Below are 23,987 nucleotides of genomic sequence, written 5' to 3' on the forward strand. Positions count from 1 at the left end.
ATACATAAATCTGTGAATGAATTTTAATATGTATGTAAGTAAAATGTATATTTAAGAATACTTAATTAATATTATAAATGTATATGTAAATGTATATATATATACATATATATATATATATATATGTATATATATATATATATATATATATATATATATATATATATATATATATACATACATTTATAATATTGATTAAGTATTTTTAAATTTCTTATTATGCATATATGTATGTATTACGTAAATATAATAAATATAATTAACTAAATCTATATAAATATTAAATCTGCATTACGAAGAAAGCCTATATATAATGTAAAAATTACTTACAATATAATTAAAAATAATTACTTAAAAAATTATTCACAATTAAATGAAATTATAGTGGTTAATTACTAATAATATGTCAATTTATATATCTTATCTTAAACATTTATGCTATATTTCGATTTCTTAACCAGTTCGACACGTAAGATGTTACATTATTAATCGATGAATAAAGATAGCAAAAATTCTGTCTATCTTTCGATCTCCGATGAGCGTGTTTCTATCTTGCGTTCAATATCGGAAAGAACTGGTCCTTCAATCTCTTTTTTAATAAATTCTTTTATCTAAAGGAGATTATTTTAATTAATAAATAATTTCGCAATTGTCGCATTATCATATAAACAGAACTCATTATTAACAAAATTATAAAATAATATTCAGAGGAATACTCAGAAGATTATATATAAATGTATAACATGTATATACACAAAGTCTTTCATTATCGCTGTTACCAGCTTCTATGTAGATATAGGAATTAAAATTGAATATTTTTTGACAATAAACTTATGTTTGCAATTCATTCAGTTTCAACGCGATAACAAATAAATGATATTTTCAATCTAGAGCTTTGATAAAGACAACCTATTCAACGCTACTGTGTTGTAGATACGTTGCATACTAGAATTATGGGCTAGCTCGCGAAGCTTTTTCTCCTACACGTTGGTTGAGCGGCAGAGAAAGTGCAAGAGACATGTTTTTTTTATCATATTTTTATTTTTAATGTTTTGTTCTATTTCAAAAAATATTACAACAGTTGCCGAAAATGAGTTAAGTTGTCGTTGCGTGCACGGCAACGTTGGATAATGTTTCTGATTCTGTCAATGATTTTATCAAAGATCTAACATCTCTATCAAGGCGCTAGATTGTATGAAAGAATTATTTTTGGACCATCACGTTGAAATTATAAATTTGTGAACGTAAGTTTTTTGTCAAAAGATGCTAAATTTTAGTCCCTATCATAAGAGTTTGTATCAATCTTGAAACACGTATACATATGTATAGTAAAAAATAAATCTTCTAACAAAAATTTGACAGTAATTATGCACATTACAGATGATTTCACCGATTTCAATGACATTGACATATATTATAAGCTCACTGTTCCGAGTAAGTATCAAAAGGTTTTAAGCGTCGCTCATTATTTATTAAAAAGTAATTAACGAAAAAGTTTAATGAATAGAACATAATTTGGCGATAGTATGTACATTTAAGGAAGAAATCCAACGTAACCGAATCAAATTTTAGTTGTAAATCAAAAATAGGTTTGGGTTGGGTTATACCTTCTGGAAGTAGAGTCAACCCGTAGAGGAGGTCGGAAATCACTGTGTCCATGCATGTACTTTGCAAGACGAAGTTAAGGTCATGATTAAATGTAGAATAAACTTCGCTTCGTCTTGCAAAGTATATGCATGAACACAGTAAGTTCCGTCCTCCCTCCGTCCCTGCGGGGGAACTCCACTTGTGGAAGATATAATCTAACCCAAACCTATTTTTTATTTACAATTAAAATTGGGTTTTAAAAGTCCTTATATAACTCTCAAATTGCATAATGTTTTTGTATTGTACAAAATAGAAGTTTTTTTTTAGGATGGAGTGTAGGGGAAGGGCAGAATCCTCTCCCGCCTACGCGTTTCATATTTATTACACATAAATATATGAATCTGGTGGAGACTCATTTTGTAAAACGTGCACGGTGTCCGAAAATTATAAATATAAAATTCGTAGAACTTTTTTATAACTTTTTAATAAATAATGAGCGATACTTAAAACCTTTCGATACTTACTCAGGACAACATATGTCAAGGTCATTGAACTCGGTGAGATCGTCCGTAATGTGTGCGCATAATTACAAATTTAACAAATAAATATCTAACTTTAATTCATTAAAAGTACCTTGTCCAACTGTTCTGCAGAATACACATTGTTAATTATAACAGTTACTGCCGCAATCTTATGGACAGGCCTATAAAAAATAAAACGGTACATTCATAATTAATACGAACAATAAATTTTCATATCTATATATTATTATAAAATAATATTGTTACCTGTAATTATATGTAATTTTACTGTAATTATTTAATATGTCTTCGAGCATATGCTTAATTTTTTTGGCAAGAATAGAAAGAAACATATTAGCCATTAAAGTTTCAATTTGCTCTATCATTTTTAACGGATGAGAAGGTAAATTACGGTTACAAATTATAGAAATAGATAAGTTTAATTCTAAATAATTGATTATGATTTCAGAGTTTTCAATGTAAGCAAAACATTCTAAAATTGTATGATCAATTTCTTCTATGCTTTTGTTAAAAACTTTATCCCATGTATCACGATCTGCCGTTTTCAAACCATTACAATATGTCCACCTCTTCCATCCAGGCAAAAGTCTATAGAAGACAATCCAGAAGAGAAGTAAGAATCTTTTAATGAAATTGTGCTAATTGCTTTAGTGTTATATAAATAATGAAGGTAAACATGATAATTAATTTCTCAAACATATATGCACAATATAAAATGTATCTCAATAAAGAATCAAGTATTATAAAATAATTACTTGTTTTCTTCGGGATTTTTCAAATGCCATTGCAATTGATGATTGGCCCATGTTGTACACGATATATCATTTATGATATTTATGATATGTCGGCTATACTAGAGGGATCTTGGGGGATGTTGTCACTCTACGGCGTTGTTCTCGTCGTTGCCGTTTCATACGGAAGGCCAGTCGGAAGCCAGCATGCACGCGAATACCTCCACCGGCACTTATTTGGTCAGCGAGTGACCTTTTAGGGATCCTCCGTGGCAATCGGCATTGCATCCATCGAGTGAGATACCAACATCGCTCTGGAGTCGCATATCACTGTGTTAAAAAGCAGCATTAGGTGTGAGGTCTGGATAGCTCAGTGGTCTAGAGCAGTTGCCCGGAAAGCGAAAGACTCGGGTTCGATTCCCGATCCAGCCACTTGCGCCTCACATATTTTTCTAGTCTGCGAATATTGTTTTCTAGCAATTATTCGTTAGGCTGAAAAATGTGTGAATGCTCTCTCTACAGGATATGCGTCAATGCCGTTGCCACGGATGGATTCTGTCGCTCGTTGATCAAATGGGCGTAAAGACACGTCCGACCTCCTCCCACATACATCCCTATCTTTTTCTGGATGGTATAATGCCGCCTTCGCTAAGCGCGATGAAATCATGTGGTCGCGCTCGGCTCCGGAGGTGGCAGTGACATTTCGGACGTACACGTTCCGGAACGATACACATAGCCCGGAACGCTCTCTGTCGCCGCCGCCGCCGCCTTCCTCCTTCCGCCTACCTCCGTTGAAATGATCGAATCGACGGACGGAGCCGTCATCGTGGCGCATGTAGCGTGGACCACTATTGGCGAAAATGGAAAAACATCGGAGATGAAGACGGGGCTTCATCGCTGTGTGTGATCCGATTTTGCGACTTGTACATATATATATTCGTACACACGTGCGCGAGCGAGTGACAGGTCGGGAGTTATTACGAGTTTCGCGAGATTAGTGAGTAGTAGGCTAGATGCGCTTGAGATTGATCCGGAGGAAGAACGAGAGGAAGAAATCCGAACACGGTGTCGACCTATGGACGATGCGCGAAGATCATTATCGACGGGCGTCGAGCCGGTACGCCACTGGTCCCCGGTTCCTGCTTCGATGATCGATCGCCAATCATACGAAATTATCGCGAAGAAAAAGGGGTTTACGCGGGCTACGCGCCGAGAACAACGAGAAAGGGAGAGAGAAAGAGAGGGAGGGAGAGGAATTCGAGAAATAATTGTTGAGAACTGTTGAAATAATGTTCCTGCGCATTGACGACAGGCTACTACGCTTTGGGATACTGTTTCTGTTGTGGATAGGCTCGAGTTGCCAGCAGGAGGAGGACATACCCCACAATAAGTAAGCAATTTCTTGTACTTTTAGCGATTTAATGACAAATGGTATGAAAAATATCCGGCAGGCTTGTGCATCATCGGACATCGATGACCCATGAGGAGAGCCTAAAAGACAAAAAGGGAACAGAGGGGGATGATGGGAAAAGTGGGGGGGTGGTGGCGCAGTCGATGTGTGAGTGATCGGACGGATGGAGTGCATAAAGCTCGACGAGCAAAATTCGATAGGGAGTAGAAGGAGCACGAGGGCAAAGGCGAGAACGAGCATGCGGTAACAGGGTGGAGAAATAAAGGAGCGCATGAGGGAGGAAAGGAGAGCTAGTAAAAAGTAGTAGAGAGAGTAAGAGAGAGAGAGAGAGGAAAGGAAATGGGGGAGGGAAGACGAGAAACGTTGTCGAGGATGTGAACAATGTTAGAAGAAAGGCGAATATGCAGGATCGAAGGGGAGAATGAGATGGAAAAGTGAGAGAGGTAAAAGAGGGTAAAAGGATATAAACGGAAAAGTCTAAAAGAAAGATACGTTAGGTCCTCTAGAGAAAGGAAAAGAAATATGAAGAAATAAAGAGAAATGAAAAAGAGAGGGGAAAAAGACGATTATATGCAAAAGGCGTTATAGAGAGGAGGCATGGAAGAAGGGGGATCGAAATAAGAAAGCGCATTAATCGACTATTGCCTATATATACGAATAAATGGGAAATAAGATATATATAGAAAGAATTCAAACATGAAAAGATTCGACATAAAATAATTTTTATTTTTATTTTTTATATTATTTAAGAAAAAAGAATTTTTTTCTCTGAGAACAGCAAAATGATACAATGTAAATTATACAACTGTTTATATCTATTGAAATTAAGAGAGAAAATTATTTGCTATACTCTTAATTATTTTATTTTTTTTATTATAATTAATTTGTAAAATAAATTCTACGTGAAAGACAAAATCCTATTGATTCATATTCTTTATTTCGAGAATTTTTTTCATGTGTCATATAATTTTAATAAACAAGTGTATAAAAATATATATTTATTATAATTATAAATAATTATTTTTTATTAATGATTTCCATTAAATAGCATAAATCAATGTCATAAATTAATTAAGAGTACGAAAAATTATAATTACACATTTCATATTATTTTGTTTTCCTTTATTGTAAATATTTCAAATCTTTTCTGAATATATGCATGTATTTGAAATATAATAATATTATTATAATTATTACAGAGTGAAAAACTGGGCTTTAAAGTTTGGCGTGGATTTATGAGAGTTTGGCAAACAAGTAACTAAAATGAGCGAGATACAGAGAGTAAGATAATATATACATATTTAATATTTAACATACATTTAATTATAATATATATATATATATATATATATATATATCCATCAAACAAATTGTATAAAGATATTGCAATTGTGTATGTGTACCAAATTTTATATTTTATATATATTTTTATAAAATATCAGAGAACAGAAGTTACATTTTAGAATTTTTCAAATTTCTCTTTAATGAAAAACTTTATGGCTTCATTTCTCATACGATTTTTATTATTTTATACTTAGAAATATCATGAAATGGATGCAAACGTCGTGAAAAGGGATGGTCTCGTCCTTGTTCGGGAAATGGCCATGGAAGTGAAAAATATGATGGACTTTAAAATGAATGCTGTGATGGTACGCCAATACATACATATCTCTTTCACCTAATATCTTATTTTTTCGTTAGAGCATATCATTTTTAGATTCTTTATATTAAATTAGAGATGCGCATAACATTGTAAAGGTTGTCTTAGAATTGGTGAAGATTGAATGTTCTTCTTCTATAAGATTCAAAGAGCTATTCAATAAGTCATTAAAAATGAGGAAATTTTCAATAAAAACGATCCAACGAAGCGAACTTACAATAAGTAAGTTACATTGACCGATTTTCTTTAATTTATTTCTCGTTAATTATTGTGAATATTGCATAACTGTACAAGACTTTTCTTCTAATTTTGAGCCAATCTACCTTAATTTTTTAAAGTCATGCTCACTTTCATGACACCCTGTATATTGGATATATAGGAACAGGGAGATAGAAGCAAAATGAAGATAATTCCTCATGCAAATGTAAATAAAAAATGTAAAATGAAATTTTTTCATATAATTCGTTTTCGAGAATCGAATTGTTTAGTGAATTAAAAAAATGTGAACTAATTACTTACAATTTATTTATTTATTTGTTTACAAATAAATGAATAAACGAGCAGAAATAATTGTACATAGCAAGATTTGTTGAATTGATTCGCATTGCTAATCAAATGCACGCGTATTCAAATCTTCAAAATCAATTTATTCAAAAAAACAAAGTCTTGTTTGATATTATTTTTTATGATAAGCTATATTATTCTTCACAGTTATATTATGAAATTTCAAGATTATCGATTTTTTTTTAAATAGAGCAACATACAGTTTCAGAAAAAATCAAATGTTTTGAATAAAAAAAAATCATTGTTTATTTTACTAAAAATCAAAATATGTCTCTTTTGTATCAATACTAAACACATTGAACTAATGCATGAATGAATTTGTGTAAATTCATCTTTGGAATGATCTTTTAATGATCCTCTTCGCGATGGCTTGTATTCAATATCATCGTACAATGTTCTTTTTATTATGTCATTTTCATTCTTGGGAATAGCAAAAAGTCATAAACAGACAAATTTAACGAATATGATGGATGGTATACTTGTTTTTTGACCAAATATTCACGTACAACGAAGATCTTATGAGGCAGTAGCACAAAGCATACATCTTTCTTTTGTTAAAATTTTTCATCAAAATGTCATAAATTATATATATTATATTCTTGGACATGCAAATTCTGTAGCAAGCTGTGTTAATGTATATAAAATCAAAACTGTAATAACTGTTTTTATCAGTTCAATTTTTAATATCCGGTACAATCCCAACAGGAAATTTAGAATATTAAACTGATTGAAATCAGTAGAATAAATGGATAATTATTTGTCTGCTATCTATTTAAAGCATAAAGTAAGAGATTTCTACATATTGATTCCTACGTATAATTATATCTATAATTATATATCTCAAATCTTATAAATTAAATTTAATTATTTCTATACATATGTTTATACATTTTATTATTTATTTAATATTTAGTTAAATTAAATGTTTGTTATAACAACGATATAACATATGTTATATATTATATTTATGAGAGAAAAATTACAATCAATTGGTTATTCACTAGTGAAGTTTATGCACCTGTAATATTGTTTTATTATATTTATGTAACATTGCTATAGCTGTATTTACTGAAATCGAATCAAATATTAAGAATTTTCATAAATACTTATTTGCTCCTCCATTTAAACAGCTAAGAGTTTGCTCGGTTTTTGTTGGCAGTCTACCGTCAAATTGTGTGTACATAGATCCTACTCAGTTTCTATCGCCAATCTAATCTCAGATTATATTAGCAGATCCTACTCGGTTTTTGCCTCTTCAATCTGCTGTTAAATTCTGTGAGCAAACTTACCAGCAGATCCAGATACAATTGATGCCAATTTGCTAGCAATTTCTGAGTAAATTTGTTGGTAATTTATTGATATATTATGCACATTTTGGAAGTAGAAATTAAATATTATTGAGAAAAACGCGGTTAAAATACCTATTACAAATATCGACAACAGAATTTAAGCATAGCTTGCTGTCATAACATGATGATAAAGATAGAACATGTCTATTAAACACAGTAATGTTAATGTAATATAGATGCAGCAAAATTAAATATAGGTATTATAGATATTATTGCATAAATGTTAAGTCATTGGTAAGTCATTGATTATTTGTAATTTCCCACTCGTAAATGTAATATGTGATGTAACATATGTTATATGGTAGTTATAGTCTATAAAATAAATGAAAAATATAAAACTAGAATAATTAGTCTCATTAGACAGGATGTTTACTCTTAAAAAAAAATATATAAAACCTAAAATTCTTAGAAATTTTTTCTATACTTGGAAAAGAAAATCGATTTTTATTGAGAACTGAGAAATTTTACTAAAAAACGTTTTTTTTTTAATAATTTTACTCTTATTATAATCAATCCGTACTGATAAATGAACCCAAATAACACAAAAAGTCAAAAAATATCTAAAAGTCGATAAAACGTTTCTAAATCATCTTTTAGAGTATTGTTTGTGAAATTGTGAATTATATATGTGTATATGTTTAAAATATATTATAAATATATATTTACATTTTTCTATTTACGTATTCAATGTTTTAACAAAATATTAAAATATTAAACATACATTACATATTCTTTATTTAGTTTTCAGTGATACAAAATGAAAGTGTTATAAAAAATGTGTATCTTAAAAAAGCTATTTAATTTTATTCCGTATATTTGTAAATCTAGCATTTGAAACTGTTTTAAATCTAGCATTAGAAAAGTAACTTTTTTTTCTACATATGAATAAAGAGCAGTAAAAAACGCACTTAATAAAAAAAACTTATTTTAAAAAGTTGCATTTAAAAATTTCTTAATTTTATGTTTTAAATAAAAATCTATAAGATCAAGGAATCTACAATCAGAGAATTATTTTGCAAGACTTAAATAAAAATTCTATAAACATATTAATTTCTTTAAAGTTCTTATTTTCAAGAGCTCGTGATTATTTTTTACGTTTAAAATTTTATTTGATAGATCTTGAAAACCGCGCGAAAATAATAATTGTCTTTTTTATTACAGCGATATCGTGGCTACCGATGGAGGCTACATCCGGAAGGTTCAAGTCCTCCTCGCATCATCGAGCTGTTCGCGACGTGTACGGTTTTAAGATGTTGAATTGGTTTATCGGGGCGGCGAATAGCCCGAGAGATTAAGCAGTATTGATCGATAGCACGACTTACGTGTCTGATAAGAATCGGCGATTAACAATAGCCACGACGAAAGTCATTCTAGACACCCTAGGACCGAACGATTACGTGAACGTATATCGTTATGGTGAGAACGCCGAGGAAATCGTATAATGTTTCAAGGACAGTTTGGTGCAGGCATCACCAGAGAATATTCACGAAATGAAGGTAGCATTATCTTCCGTGAAACATGAGGATCCTGCGACTAACATCTCAGCCGCGCTCAGCACTGCCTTTGAGATCTTGCACAAATATAACAGAACCGGGGAGTCAGTGCAATCAGGCCATTATGTTGATCACCTGCGATACTGGCGGCCCGCCTGTAGAAGTGATAAAACGTTACAATTGGCCGCACATGCCTGTCCGCATCTTTACTTATCTCATTGGCGGTGATAAAAGTCCCGAGCTCCGAAACACGGCTTGCACCAATAAGGGTAACGTTATTCGTTTATAATTTGAAAATATATATTGTAAATTAACTGTAACTATAGCAATTATAGCTATGGACAGTTATTAACAATGTTTAATTATATTAACGTAAAAATCTAACTTTGTGTGAAGATATCTATTGAAAATATATTTAAGAAAGAATTAAAAGAAATTAGAAAAAAGGATACAGGGTATAACAGGTTGTAAAAGATACGGCTATACTTTGGGGAAACATTGCTCATCCTGTACAGTTACAACCTGCATACAGTATGTTTGGTTGGTAAAACTGCTGTTTAGGGGACCCAGCCCGAATGACCTTGACCTTGACATATGTTGTCAAGATCACTGTCCTGAGTAACATTCAAAAGATTTTAGCCGTCGCTCGTTGTTTATTAAAAAGTTATTAACAAAAGAATTTCACAATTTTAATGCTTTTTATCTCTGAAAATATTGATTTGAGAAACAAAATTTTAAGCAAAAAATAAAGCCGCTGAAAAACTCTACAAAAAAGGTTATATGCATTTTTTTCATAAACCTACTATTTTAGCTGTTATATCAAAAATTATTATTTTAAATACATTTAATACAATTTACCCGTTCTATTAATTATATGTATATATTATGAAGCTTTAATGTTGTTAGAGTCAAAGTTTCCGTACTTGCACGGCAGTACAAGTTTCTTGGCAAATTCGAACAGATTACACAGATATAAACACAAACAGGAAATAGAGTTTAGGTAAGTTAATACATATTATAATTAATATTTATATTTGCAAAATATGAGAGAAATCTAGTAGAAAAAGGAATTATATTAAAATAACTTAAAAAATTAGAGAATTTAAATAAATTTTAAAAAATCATTTCCGGGGAATTAAACATATATTTTGTGTTAAATATTTTATGGTATTTTATTAACAACATGGTCGTCGAATATACACAAAAGCCGTTACCAAACATATATACATTAATCTATTGATTATAATCAATGCTATGCACTTTACATTAATGTAATATAGAATACACATATATTAATGTAATATTTAATGAATAATTCGATATCATAGTGGCTCTCCATTAATCGCAGCTGCTACTTTCTTGTTTCTCAAGATCGTAAAGTGATCACCCTCGATGTAATATATTTCCACTTTGTTTCGAGTTATCTTAAACATTGTGTTTTTTTAAAAAAAAAATGTTAATTTTTTTGTTAATTTAATTTTAATTTATTAGATGTAGATATTAACTAAACTTTCTCGAAATACCTTGTGCAAACCATAATCTTCTTCAATCTTATATACGGTAGACAATGTAGCTTTCAGTAACATTACGGGTGATTTAATAGGCGATAGTGTAGAAGGATCATATTGTCGAATAGCGGCTAAATGTTTATACACTGTTGTATACAGTATTTTCAGATTTACAGGTGAAAGTAATGTATTTATTGCTAAAAAGTGTTTAGCAAAAATATCAAACCGTTCTTTCCAAGTTTTACACTCCTTTAATATCATTAAAACCTGCAGAATTTATATGCTTCATATTTAAATAATTTTTAAAAACTTATAGATTTTTAACTTTTTTGCGATTCTATGTCGAGTCTGAATCAATATTACATTTTGCTCTAGCGTCCTATGACGAATTTAGCTCGAGATAAAAAAGTATATGAATATTTATAAACATTCTAACGATCCTAAAAATATTTCTCGTTACGACTATATACACTTGTGTAAAAATTTATTTCCTTTTTTTATATGTGTTATATAAAGGTATATAATTTGAGATATTAAATGAATGGGAGTAAGAGACGAAATATGGGAAAACATAAGTTGCAGGATATAAATGAAAATAAGTCTGAATTGCATCTGCTAAAAGGATATGACAGAAATTTTCGAATCGCAAAAAGTTAAAAGCTTTTAATGAAGAAACTGCAAGAATCATAAGATGCTTAAAATATAAAACTAATACTAATGTTTGTGATTAGAAATAAGTTTCCATGTACATAAAAAAGAGATATACCTTTTCACTGCTTCCTGCTTCATAAATTTCCAAAATAAAGATTAAAATATTAATCTGAAGTTCTACGTCGTTAGAACTTGGCATATAATGTTCACACATTAATCGTACTTGTTCCGGAGCACCATCGATGAGTACAAGTCGACTTTTAAAGTTCATAGCCTCCAATCTTCTTACTAAATCAATTGCGACGACAGATCCAAAAGAATATCCTACTATTACAAAATCTCTTCCATCTTTCAATCTTGATGATACGTGCTGTAAAATATTAAAATAATTTTGCAAATTTTGCTTATGGCATTAACAAAAAAACACAATTCTTCAATTACAATAAAACATAAAATTATCGTTATGATTACGATACTTCAAAAAGATAATCCACTATCTCCGATATTGTGTTCATAGAATCGACATTATTTGTGTTATACTGCAAGGATGTCGTCGAAAATTTAATATTTGATGCCAAGTGATTAAATACAGTAATACAGCCGTCAATTCCCGGTATAAGAAATACTTGGATTGTACTTTCTTCTTTTTTTGTTAAGAGATCTAAACAAATTTCTGTCATAAAATCTTTATCCTTTAAAATATCGATTAATTTCGGCATTTCTTGATTTCTGATATCATTTGAATTTTCAATTTGCGTATTGTCTTTATCAATGTTTGTGTTGGACATCTCAATTAATTTTGCAAAAGTAAGGGTCCGTATTTCTTGTGCAGTGAAAAAGATATCGAATTCTCGTTCCAGAATTTGTTTAATTTCCACAACCATCATGGAATCCATTCCAAGATCAGATAGAGATGTATTTTTGTTTATCTTATTCATATCTTTTACATCTATCAATACAATAATATGTCTGATTTAGTGTAGCGTACAAGAAATAGTTTAACACACACATGCCATAGTCTACATGCGAATACTTACTTAAAATATTAGCGACAGTTTCTATCATATTACTAAATCTGGAAGAACTTGCTTTCTTTTCGTCTACAATCATGCTGCTTACGATTGGGCGGTTTTGAAGTAAAAATGTATCGAGTATATCAAGACAGCTGGATATTTTTTGTTGCAAGGTGCCACCGAAAACGAGTTCCTTATTCTCTTTTTGCACATCAGCGACAAAACCTACGTCACCTATGGTTCCCCACTGAATCGCCAATCCTGGTAATCCATCTTTCGCCCTCTTCTCACACACCCTCTCCATAACGGAATTGGCCATACCATAATTCGTTTGTCCAGCGTTTCCTTTGCCACTAGTAATAGAAGAGAACATTACAAATTGTCGTAGTTTAGGACAAATCTTTCTGGATAGTTTGTCCAACATTTGCGTCGCCCAGGCCTTCGATTTGAAGGATTCCACAAAGTTATCGGTAGTTTGATTCTTCAAAATGCGATCATTCAACACCATAGCGAGATTGAATATCGCATCCACCGGTGCCATTTTTTCTGCAGTTCGCAAAAGATGTTCGCAATCGTCACGGTTAGATACATCGATTTTTTTAATAATGAGTACATTTACGCCATAGGATTTCCACAATTGAACTTTCATACGTTGATAACCATTTTTTATACCAGTTCGTGAAATCAGCACAACGTTTTTGGCACCTCTTAATATCAGCCAATCAGTTAATTCCAAACCGAATCCTCCTAGACCTCCTAATATAATGTAGCTTTTGTCACTGAAGCAATAGTAACGACGATGTGCGACAACTAGCCCGTTAAAAGGTTGATTTTCCTCTTGAATCTTCAAAATTATCTAAAAAAGTATCCATATATCCATATATTAGGAAAACCATTAGATTATTATAGCACGTCAAATTGTATTTATAACAATTTTATTTTTTACTATTTATAATTATTGTGAAATGAGTTATATTGTTAACATACCTTTCCTATATGTTTCCCACTTGACATGTATCTAAAAGCTGCCTCAATTTCTGATTTTGGAAAAACTTTCACCTGAAGTGGTTTGATGATCCCCTTTTTCAAATCGTTAGCCATCATTTTAGATGTTAAAGACGTATGCTTGTGATAACCCAGAAATATATTTTCCAGTTGAATTCCATGAAAACTAATGCCTTTTTGAAACACAATTATATCTAGAGGATTGTTAGAAACAAGATCAAATTTGCCAATCTCTAGGAAACGACCATTTCGTGCTAGACAACGAACAGACGCAATGAGTTTTTCTTCCGCCAAGGAATTCAGCACGATATCTACGCCGCGACCGTTCGTATACAACATTATCATTTGTTCGAAACTGGTATCTCGAGAATTTCCAATATGCTTATCCATAATAGTCGGAAATGTTCTCTTAATAAATTCTCTCTTTTCAATTGTACCTACGGTAGTGAACACCTCGCAACCTTTATTAAGAGCCAGGTGAATAGCTGCTTGTCCAATGCCTCCAGTACCAGAATGTATAAGTATTTTATCACCCTTCTTCATCTTCCCACAAATGTATAAGGCAAAATAACACGTGCTGTAAACGCACGGAACTGTAGCAGCATCTTTGAATGTCCATGTATCAGGTATGTCCCAACATAAATTTTTGTCTTTCACAACGACGTTTGCTATACATCTACAAAGAGCAATATTGGTCAATGAAATTTTACGTAATTATTTGAATAATTACAATATTTACTTATTATCTCGAAGCCCCATTACACGATGTCCATTGACATCAAATCCTACATATTCTATTCCAAGAGATGTACGTTGAAATCGTTCTTGGGACATTGCAGTCGGCAAAGAATTCAATTTGCCAGTTGCTAACATTACATCTCTGAAATTGATAGACGAATACACTACACGTATCAAATCTTCGAGATGAGAATCAGATATATCATTTTCCGTCCAACAAAATGTACTTAGATCACCACGAACCTATAAAAGTACAAGAAAACATTTCATTATGCATGGCATGTATCAAGCGAATTTTAGATAGCGAAATTGTAAGACACAAAAAATAAATTATTATTGCTTATAGGCAGTATAGTATATACAGATAATATTTATGCACTATTCAAATCTTTGCAAAGATATATACATATATACATATGTACCATTTGACAAACATAGGCGGAAGGTACAGGTTGAGCTTCTGGACGAGGTAATGGTAAATATCTGTAAGATCCCCAGATTTTGTTAGAACGCAAAATATTAATAGACATGTCCTTTTGCAACTGTTGCATATAAAAAGAATTTTGTAGAGAGAATTTAGGAGCCTTCTCATCTTGAATAAATACACCTCTGACAAAGCTGCCTGATTCCTTCCTCAAACAATTAATGAAGCCTAACAAACCGCACTCAAAATCTCTTTCTCCAACAATTATGATTCTATTGTCTTTAACAAGTTGATTTTCATCATTCAAAAGCAGCTTTAATTCTTCGAGCCAATTAAAATTGTCATTATTTATATAGACAACAGTCATTTTCTTTATCTCAACTTTTTTCTTCAGAAGCACAATTACTTCTGTTTCAGTGCGCTTTTCAAGAATAACATTTAATTTATATTGTCGTAAATATTTATCGCAATTAATTATGTTGCTTCGTTCGCGCGTCAATAGATAACCACCATCTCTCACGAATGACAAAAGTCTTTCTAACGTTTTTTGTTGTTTCGTCAGGAGATTGAATCCGACAGCTATTAAGACTTTATTATTTATAAATGGTTTATTTAAATCTGCGATTGTAACATTCTGTGGCAATTTTGTTGGATTAAAACGATTCGATGATGTTAAAATAGTAATATTTGCCTGTATTAACGGCATATCACTAAAAGTTTTAATTAACAACGGGGATGATAATTTTTCCAATGTTACATCATCAGTATCTTCTACCAATTCAATAGCTTTTATTTTAATTATCTGATGATCTTCGAACGCAAGCTGCGCTGATATTTGGATCGCCTCGTCTAAAGATATCTTCGCATGGTCATGATGTGCTACAAATACGTATTCTTCGATAACAGGATCCTGGATTAATTTTCGACGAAAAATCATGGTAGCTTTAGCGCCTCGAATTTCTATTCCACCAGATATAATCGCATCTATTTCTCTATATATTCGTACTGGTAATACTGTAACAAGACAATTAAATAAGATAGCAATTTCACTACAAAGATTGTTTGATGTAAAATTAAAGCTAATAGAGAGAGAGAAAGATAAAATATAATTCTCTTTTAATATATATTTAATTTTAACTTATCAAATTGTTAATTTTTAATTAATAAATTTTTAAATTATCGAGGAACGTACTTTTATCCTTTTCTGTCACTTTATACTTCAACTTTGACGTATGAAGCGCAGGATTAATCACTAATTCTTGAATACTCGTAGGAACATATAAATCCCTGGTATCATATCCAAGAATATAGAGTTGCAACATAGTGTCCATAAAAGTTACCCAATTATTTCCCCAAGCAATATGTCCTTTGTTGCATGATATAGATGCGCTTTTTAATCCACGGAACCAGCCACTATACTGATAGCCGCGTAATTTCAATTCTTTATAGATATCTCGAACAGTCATGTGCTCTTCTTCTTCGTCATCTTCCGACAATAGACTGTTCAGAATCATTTTTTGTTTTGGATTCGATGTAACATGCACTTTACCTGTAACCACAACGCTACCTCCTTCGGTAACTTCGAATTTTCCGCTGTCTGCAATTTTTTTATTTGATATTACACAGCTTGAGATTAATTACGAGATATAACTTTATAATGTTACTATTGCAAAAATGATTTATAATATATAAATTTCATAAATACCTTTTTGTATTGAAATTGTTAATTTTGTAATATTATTCGATAAATGAGTAGCACGAATAAAATTTATATCTCGAAATATTATCGGCATAGTTGTATATATTTTTCCTTCCATCATGCCGATAGTTTCCCACACGAGTGCAAGATATCCTGTTGCTGGTAATAAATTTCTTCCATCGATTACATGACCGATCATATAGTTATAGCTCTCGTCGTTCAGACTGATTTCGACATGTTTTTCCCTGGATTCTATGTCCTTTTGTGATTGATAAGTTGACACAAACCAATCTTTAGAATGATCCCACCTATAACTCGGCATTAAAACCTTGCTTTTATATTATATATGTATATGCTTATATATTTCAAGAAATGTTTCTTATTTACATAAGCAACATTTAGAGAAAAATTTATTCTGACATTATGTTGTACCTAATAGATGGAGATATCATAGGAGTGCCTCGACTAACTGGAAATTCCACTGGCAGATATAAGTTAGCAATCTGCGGTTGTAAACCACAATTATAGAGTTTTCCAATCCCTCGTAAAGTTACATCGGTCGAATTTTGTTCAGTGCGCTGAGTCAGTACGATGTTCGTCACTTTTGGATATAAGGATTCTCTCAAAATACCCTGCAGAACACCATCCGGTCCAATTTCGATAGTTACGGCATTATTTGGAATTAAATTCATTGCTTGTCCAAAGAGAACAGTATTGAGTATACTATTCGTGTGATAGTTCGCTGAAGATAATTTCGCTGTCTCTTTGGACCATTCCATACAAGGTACGGAGGTACTAATCCATCTTGGACTTCGTTTTTTCGGGCGTGGTATTATTTGGTTCAAATTAAACAAAAGTCGATTTTCCACGGATGCGAAATAATAACTGTGATATGGTACATCGCAAGAGATTTCTTTCGCGTTAATGTTATTAATCTGACAAAACGAAATTAATTAATATGAATAAATATAAGGCGATTATATAAAGCTACAACATTTTCAAAGTAAAAGAGACAAGTCAGAAGATCAATCTGATTAAAAATTTAATTAAAAAACAATACCTGTAACTTTTTCACGAATTCTTTTATGGATTCTGCGGGCCCGCTTATAATATTACTGTTTTGACTATTGTAGCACACTATTTCAATATCCGATGGACACATATTTTTCAGGCATTCGTAATCAAAATTCACAATTACCATGGAGCTATGAATCACATTTTCTTCGATGCAGGCCAAACCAATAAAGTATGCCGATAAAATAGTTTGTTCAATAGTTAAACATGTATCCGCATACGCGCAACCAAGTTCACCAGCAGAATGACTAATCATGTAATCCGGAGTAATGTTTAAAGATGTGAGAAGATCTACCAAGCCAATCTATACATTCGTATAGATATTTTTATACCGTATTGTACCGTGTTTATAAACTAAATTCGCATTGTTAATATATATAACTTATAAATATAAATATATAAATTATAAATTTTTTATGTAAATTTATATATTTATATTTATAATATTTTACCTGAATGGCGACGATACCGACAAATGTGTGTAAAGCGCTTTCATACGCTTTTCCATTTTTGTTTGTCAAAATGTTCATAATATTTATATCATATGATTTTAAAACAGTGTCGCACATTTTTATAGCATTTTCAAAGACATGAAATTTTAATAAATCTTGACCTGATAAAATTTTGATTAAGTGATAATAATTGTTATTTTATCATTTAATTGCCATCTTATATGTGTAAAATATAAAATATTGAATATATATACCCATTCGTGGCCATTGCGTGCCTAAGGCAGAAAATATAAACCAAATAGGTCTTTTTACGTTCCCATTATTTTGAATCTCCTGTATTGAATTTTGTTGCAAAGTGTCTAATATAATATATCCTCTCCAGGGATGAGCCTCTATATTGTCCGCATAGACATCATGTAATAAACGAATATATTCGACATCTGTGGAATGATTAGCGACCTACAAGAGAAACAATTTTCTAAAACTTCAGTAACAAATATATTTTCTAATTTTTAAAAATATTGTTATTTTTTTAAATATCTACTAACATCGTTTAAAAACGATTTTATTGATTTTTCAGTACGTCCGGACAGTGTCACAAGTCTTGGCAAGCCATCGCTCCGTGTTGCACTGTTAACTTTCTGTTTGGTATTCCATCTTAGTATTAAATGAGCATTGGCTCCTCCGAAGCCGAAAGAATTAATGCCTATGTAACCATTCTTAAGTGGCACTGCTTCCGTAACCACATGGATGTCCCCTTTTACAAGAGCATCTATATCCTTTCGTGGTGATGTATAATTGATGTTTGGTGGTACGAGACCAGTTTCGAATGCTATTATTGCCTTCAAGAAATAAATGAATTTAATTAGATACATAACAATATGTATCTCTTTGTTAAGTATATATTTTTAAATCTGTCGTTGTTATAAAAAGCTAATTAATTTATTATTATATTAAAATAAATTTTGAAAAAATAAAAAACAAAATTAATTTATTTATTTATACATATTTAAATCAATTGTCATAAATTAATAAACAATAAATTCCAAATTTCTCAAACTAGCTAGTAATATAGAAATAGCAAGATCTTTTTGTCCTATAAGAGGAAAAACCATTTATCATATACGCGGAATTTACGGGAATATTACTTTCCTTATGAAAATAATGCCAATTATGTGTCCTACCTTAGCGATTTGAGTGAAAGCACTTGCTGGTTCAGCGTGACCTAGATTGGATTTTACAGAGCCGATCATCAACGGAGTCTTCCTTTCTTTACACAAAACATTATGGATAGCCTTGATTTCCGCAGGGTCGCCAGCTCTTGTAGCGGTACCATGGGCTTCAATGTAATCTAGGTAAGATGGTAATATATCGCACTCCTTGTAACATTCCATCAGTAAAGTACTCTGATTATGTTCCGATGGGAACGTTATTCCTTCATTCTTATAACCATCGCTGTTCACTTTAATATGCTTACATGTAGCGTAAATTCTTTTAGCATGTTTTGCCTTTTGAAGATATAGCACAGATATGGTTTCGCTACGCGAATAACCGCTAGCGGTAGAATCAAAAGGTCTGCAATAACCATCGGAAGACAAAGTACCTAATATCATATACATGTTTAGTATACATGTTTATATATAAGAATATTATATAATATATTAACTAGTTAAAAATACCAAGACGAGAGAATTGGAGATTTATTATAGGATTTAAACATAAATTTGAAGCTCCAATTATCGCATCCTCGCATCGACCTGACATAATATCGTGGTAACCAAGAGCCATGGCGTAAAGACTAGAGCTGCATGCTGTATCGATTGTATAAGATGGGCCTTTCAAATCCAGCAAATATGAAAGCATATTTGCTACTGTAGATTTACTACATCCTGTAATGCCTAGACCATCTGTCTAATTATAGAAAGTAAGCAACAATAAATTTTACATATGTAAACAATGAATTTAATAATTCTTTATGTCAAGTATTTTTCCTTATATATATTAATCAATAATTTTGTTCTACCTGAAGATTTTCATACATAAAATTTCCTTGCGACTCAAGTATAGATGTCCCTATAATCACAGCAGTATTTTTTCCTTGTAATTGCTTTGGATTGATCCCCGCATCGACAATTGCTTCATAAGTTTGTTCCAATAATATTCTTGTCATAGAATCGAGCGTGTGTGCTTGCTTAAAAGAAATGTTGAAAAAGTCAGCATCGAATTTTTCCACATTATTAATTGTTCCCATGCGTGGTGGTAAATCTGGATGTTCTAACGAATTATAAAATTTCATAAATGTATAATATTTATGTAATAAAATTGCTATATAAAGTATATTTTTAACATTTATGTTTTTTATTTAAATTAAAAATATATTTTTTATAACAAATAATTATGTATTTATTTAGGAGTAAAAAGACATATTTTAAATTAACCACAAATAAATGTGAGATTATGAATTATAATTACCCATTTTCCATCGACCATGATCTGTTCTAGAAAGATCAACATTGTTGAATAAGTTCTCTTGTAACTGATTCATGTTGTTTGAATTTGGAAATCTACCAGCGATACCTGAAATAACGATTTCGTCGCCGGAATCAATATTAATGTATGGTCTGTGTGTTTCTTTCATCATATTGTAAATTATTTTTGTATGTGTTTATACAGACAAATATATATATTTGTATTTTATATATTTTGTTCTATTTATGATGTTATTAACACTATAAAATTTGTTATTTGCGATATTATTGCGATAGACGAGCGCTGTAGATGAGAAATGAGACAATGAAACACTAAATCGTTACACACATATATATATATATTGTTAATTAATGTAACTTTTTACCTTTTCAAATGGCCCTTTTTAATTATTTAGATTCTTGCGATTGTATTAATTATGATAATGATCACACATGTTGTATTTTCAATCATCTTTATAATTTTATAACTCAAAGTATGTATTTGCAATTGAAATGTATCGATTATATATAAAACATTGTTCATAAAATGCGTATAGTGCGGGATAATATTCGAAATAATTGTGAGTAACATATAAACATATTTAAGACAAAGAAAATATACTATTTAAAATAAAATAATATTGTTTATATTTTTAATACGTATTAAGACTACAGAATTCAAATTTGTTTACAGATTGTACTTTTATTTATAATACTAAATTATTTATTATTTGATTAAATAGTTTTATTTTTAATATTTGAAAATATGACATATATGTTTGTTAAAAAATATATATAATCGATCAAAACTAGCCAAAATTCTTGTTTATTTATTAAAAATTACGACGTTTCGACCATATGGTTGTGGTCCTTTTCAAGTATACACTGGAATATTGAAATCGATAATTAGATTTTTTACGGTTTGAATAAAAACAGCAATAGACATGAATTAACTGTGAACAATTTGAGTACATACGGTTCAGATAAAAGAGTATAACAATGTAAATCTTAATTTCGTAAACTCTACATATCACAATTACAAGATCATTAACGTCTTGCCAACTTTTGAAAAAGAGAGATAAAACGTTATGTCAGTGTGAGACTTCGTCAAAAACTGAATATGTTAAATCGAAAATAATAAACTACACGACCTTTATTATTTTGTCATAGATGTTGTTTAAGTTATCCGTGTTCTTCTGTAGGTTGATTGAATTATTGGATTTTTTAATATAAAACATTTCAGCAATTTCTCTCTTTCGTACATATTTCTCATTGTGTAATATATTAGGTTTCGTCCAGTCAATTCGTGTCTTGATTCTAATCTATGTTTACTTATAACGGAATGATTCGTTTCATGCAATTTTATATTGTTAAAATGCTCTTTCACTCGAGTACGTAAATGCCTTTTTGTTTGCCCAATATATGACACATTACAATTTTTAATATATTACACAATGAGAAATATGTACGAAAGAGAGAAATTGCTGAAATGTTTTATATTAAAAAATCCAATAACTCAATCAACCTACAGAAGGACACGGATAACTTAAACAACATCTATGATAAGATAATAAAGGTCGTGTAGTTTATTATTTTCGATTTAACATATTCAGTTTTTGACGAAGTCTCACACTGACATAACGTTTTATCTATCTTTTTCAAAAGTTGGCAAGACGTTAATGATCTTGTAATTGTAATATGTAGAATTTACGAAATTAAGATTTACATTGTTATACTCTTTTATCTGAACCGTATGTACTCAAATTGTTCACAGTTAATTCATGTCTATTGCTGTTTTTATTCAAACCGTAAAAAATCTAATTATCGATTTCAATATTCCAGTGTATATTTGAAAAGGACCACAACCATATGGTCGAAACGTCGTAATTTTTAATAAATAAACAAGAATTTTGGATAGTTTTGATCGATTATATATATTTTTTAATGATCCTTTGATTATTCTACTAGCGATATTAAGATAATTTAAGAAAACCATATATGTTTGTATACTATTTTTTTTAGATTTTTAAGTCTCTCTCTCTCTATTTTTTAGTAATAAATTTATTACTGTTTTTATATTTTGTTTGTATCTTGAAAAAATATATGTAAATGGATAACTAAATGAATTATTTATGTAAATGGAAAAACAAGTAAATAATAGTGAAAAGAAGAATTAAAGTTTAGAGAATTAAATTAGCATTGATATACTTTTGATACTATTTAACCTTTCTGTATTTAAATTAAACGCATTGCGACATAATAGAGTTAATTCTCTCATCGAATAAAAACAAGAGTGAAAATTTCACATATTTATTTTTTAGTTACTTTTATTTTAATTGTTTTAATTGTTTTAATTGAATTATTTTAAATAATAATATTATATTATATAAACTCAGTTTTTGTATTAATATAAAAAGAACTGACTTGTAATATACATTTACATTTTAAATTTAATTAAAATTTACATTAAAGAAAATAAATTTAATTTACTTTAAAAATATATAAACAAATAAATAAATAAATTGTAAAAATACATTGTGATCAATAAACAAAAATAACATGCTTAATTACAAAATATAATTATGTATTCAAATTACAATCAGATTTTTTTAAATATAATTATGTATTTCTCTTTCTTTCTTTTTTTACAATATAAAAACAATAAAAAAGAAGGCTGAAAGACCGTGGCGCAGGATGTCAGCACGTAAACCAAAATAACGCGCAATATGTTAGTACATTGGCAACAGATTTAGATTTAGATCAGAAGTTGTTAATAGATTGGCATTAGTTATGTCTTCATTAAATTTACGATCTGTCAGCCGATAAAATATGATATACATCTGGTAATCTGAATAGATTGACGGCCGTATCCGATATGCAAATTTTTTCTAACAATTTAAATAAAATATTAATGTAAACCGATATTTATAAAATGTTTATAATATTTGATTTGATTTCAGTAATTATCGAAAATAGTACGTATTCATTTTAGAAAAATTTTATAAATTATGTCTTTGAAACATTTTATAACAGTTTACAAAAATATTTCTGATTGATTAAAATATCTACTTGAGAAACGTTAAAAAAAACGTTTCTTTTGATAAAAATAAACGTTTATCAAACAATCAAAATATCGTTCTTCTTCTATCCGCAAGAAACATTTGCCTTCTCATGAAATTAATAGAATAATGATTTCACAAATCAAGACAATATTATAGATCAGAGCTGTCCACGTTTTGCACATTTCGGCCGATTTCCGTGAGTTATAGTGTTTTGGAAAGCTCTCGACCTCAGCTATAAGAATATGTAACAAAAAATTTAAAATTTTTTGGCTCCCCCCTTCCCCCGTCCCCCGGGGGTGTGGAGGTGGATGTTTTTGTGGTTAAATAATAGACTTTGTGATCCCTATAAATTTCAATCCTATATTTCAAACCATTCAAAAATTATTTAGGTGGCCCGGAACTTTTGGTAGGCACTGTATATGTAAATAAAGAAACAAGTAAATGAAAATGAAAATGTAGAATTAAATTAGCATTGATATACCTTTACGACTTTAACCTTTCTGTATTTAAATTAAATGCTTTGCGTCATAATAGTATTAATAGTGTTAAGAGTTCA

General features: G+C 30.4%; 2 protein-coding genes across 4 annotated transcripts; one reads left to right on the forward strand and one right to left on the reverse strand.

Moving 5' to 3' along the window:
- The first annotated feature begins 3,628 nt into the window (after positions 1-3,628).
- LOC145970550 (uncharacterized) lies at positions 3,629-9,971 on the forward strand. The gene is made up of 4 exons (XM_083097398.1): positions 3,629-4,250; positions 5,471-5,552; positions 5,810-5,920; positions 9,006-9,971. The coding sequence occupies exons 2-4, from the start codon at positions 5,535-5,537 to the stop codon at positions 9,099-9,101; spliced, it is 225 nt and encodes a 74-aa protein (XP_082953524.1). The 5' UTR covers positions 3,629-4,250; positions 5,471-5,534; the 3' UTR covers positions 9,102-9,971.
- A 536-nt stretch (positions 9,972-10,507) lies between these two features.
- LOC145970926 (fatty acid synthase-like) lies at positions 10,508-20,769 on the reverse strand. 3 transcript variants are annotated; one of them, XM_083097994.1, is made up of 20 exons: positions 20,374-20,769; positions 19,925-20,175; positions 19,581-19,812; positions 19,379-19,504; positions 19,086-19,252; positions 18,450-18,743; positions 18,156-18,360; positions 17,902-18,062; positions 17,436-17,753; positions 16,808-17,310; positions 16,382-16,683; positions 15,869-16,273; positions 14,675-15,690; positions 14,254-14,495; positions 13,497-14,190; positions 12,534-13,365; positions 11,973-12,445; positions 11,612-11,866; positions 10,861-11,112; positions 10,508-10,761 (listed from the first exon to the last, which is right to left on the reverse strand). In XM_083097994.1, the coding sequence occupies exons 1-20, from the start codon at positions 20,540-20,542 to the stop codon at positions 10,660-10,662; spliced, it is 6,999 nt and encodes a 2,332-aa protein (XP_082954120.1). In that variant the 5' UTR covers positions 20,543-20,769; the 3' UTR covers positions 10,508-10,659. The 3 variants fall into 3 exon arrangements, with proteins under 3 accessions (XP_082954120.1, XP_082954119.1, XP_082954121.1); XM_083097993.1 differs by having other exon boundaries at positions 19,086-19,504; XM_083097995.1 differs by lacking the exons at positions 10,508-10,761; positions 10,861-11,112 and having other exon boundaries at positions 11,784-11,866; positions 11,938-12,445; positions 19,086-19,504.
- Positions 20,770-23,987: the final 3,218 nt, after the last annotated feature.

This window comes from Camponotus vicinus, unplaced genomic scaffold (assembly GCF_025532165.1).
Source record: "Camponotus vicinus isolate PSW18456_S1 unplaced genomic scaffold, iyCamVici1.0 SCAF_4, whole genome shotgun sequence".
NCBI lineage: Eukaryota > Metazoa > Arthropoda > Insecta > Hymenoptera > Formicidae > Camponotus > Camponotus vicinus.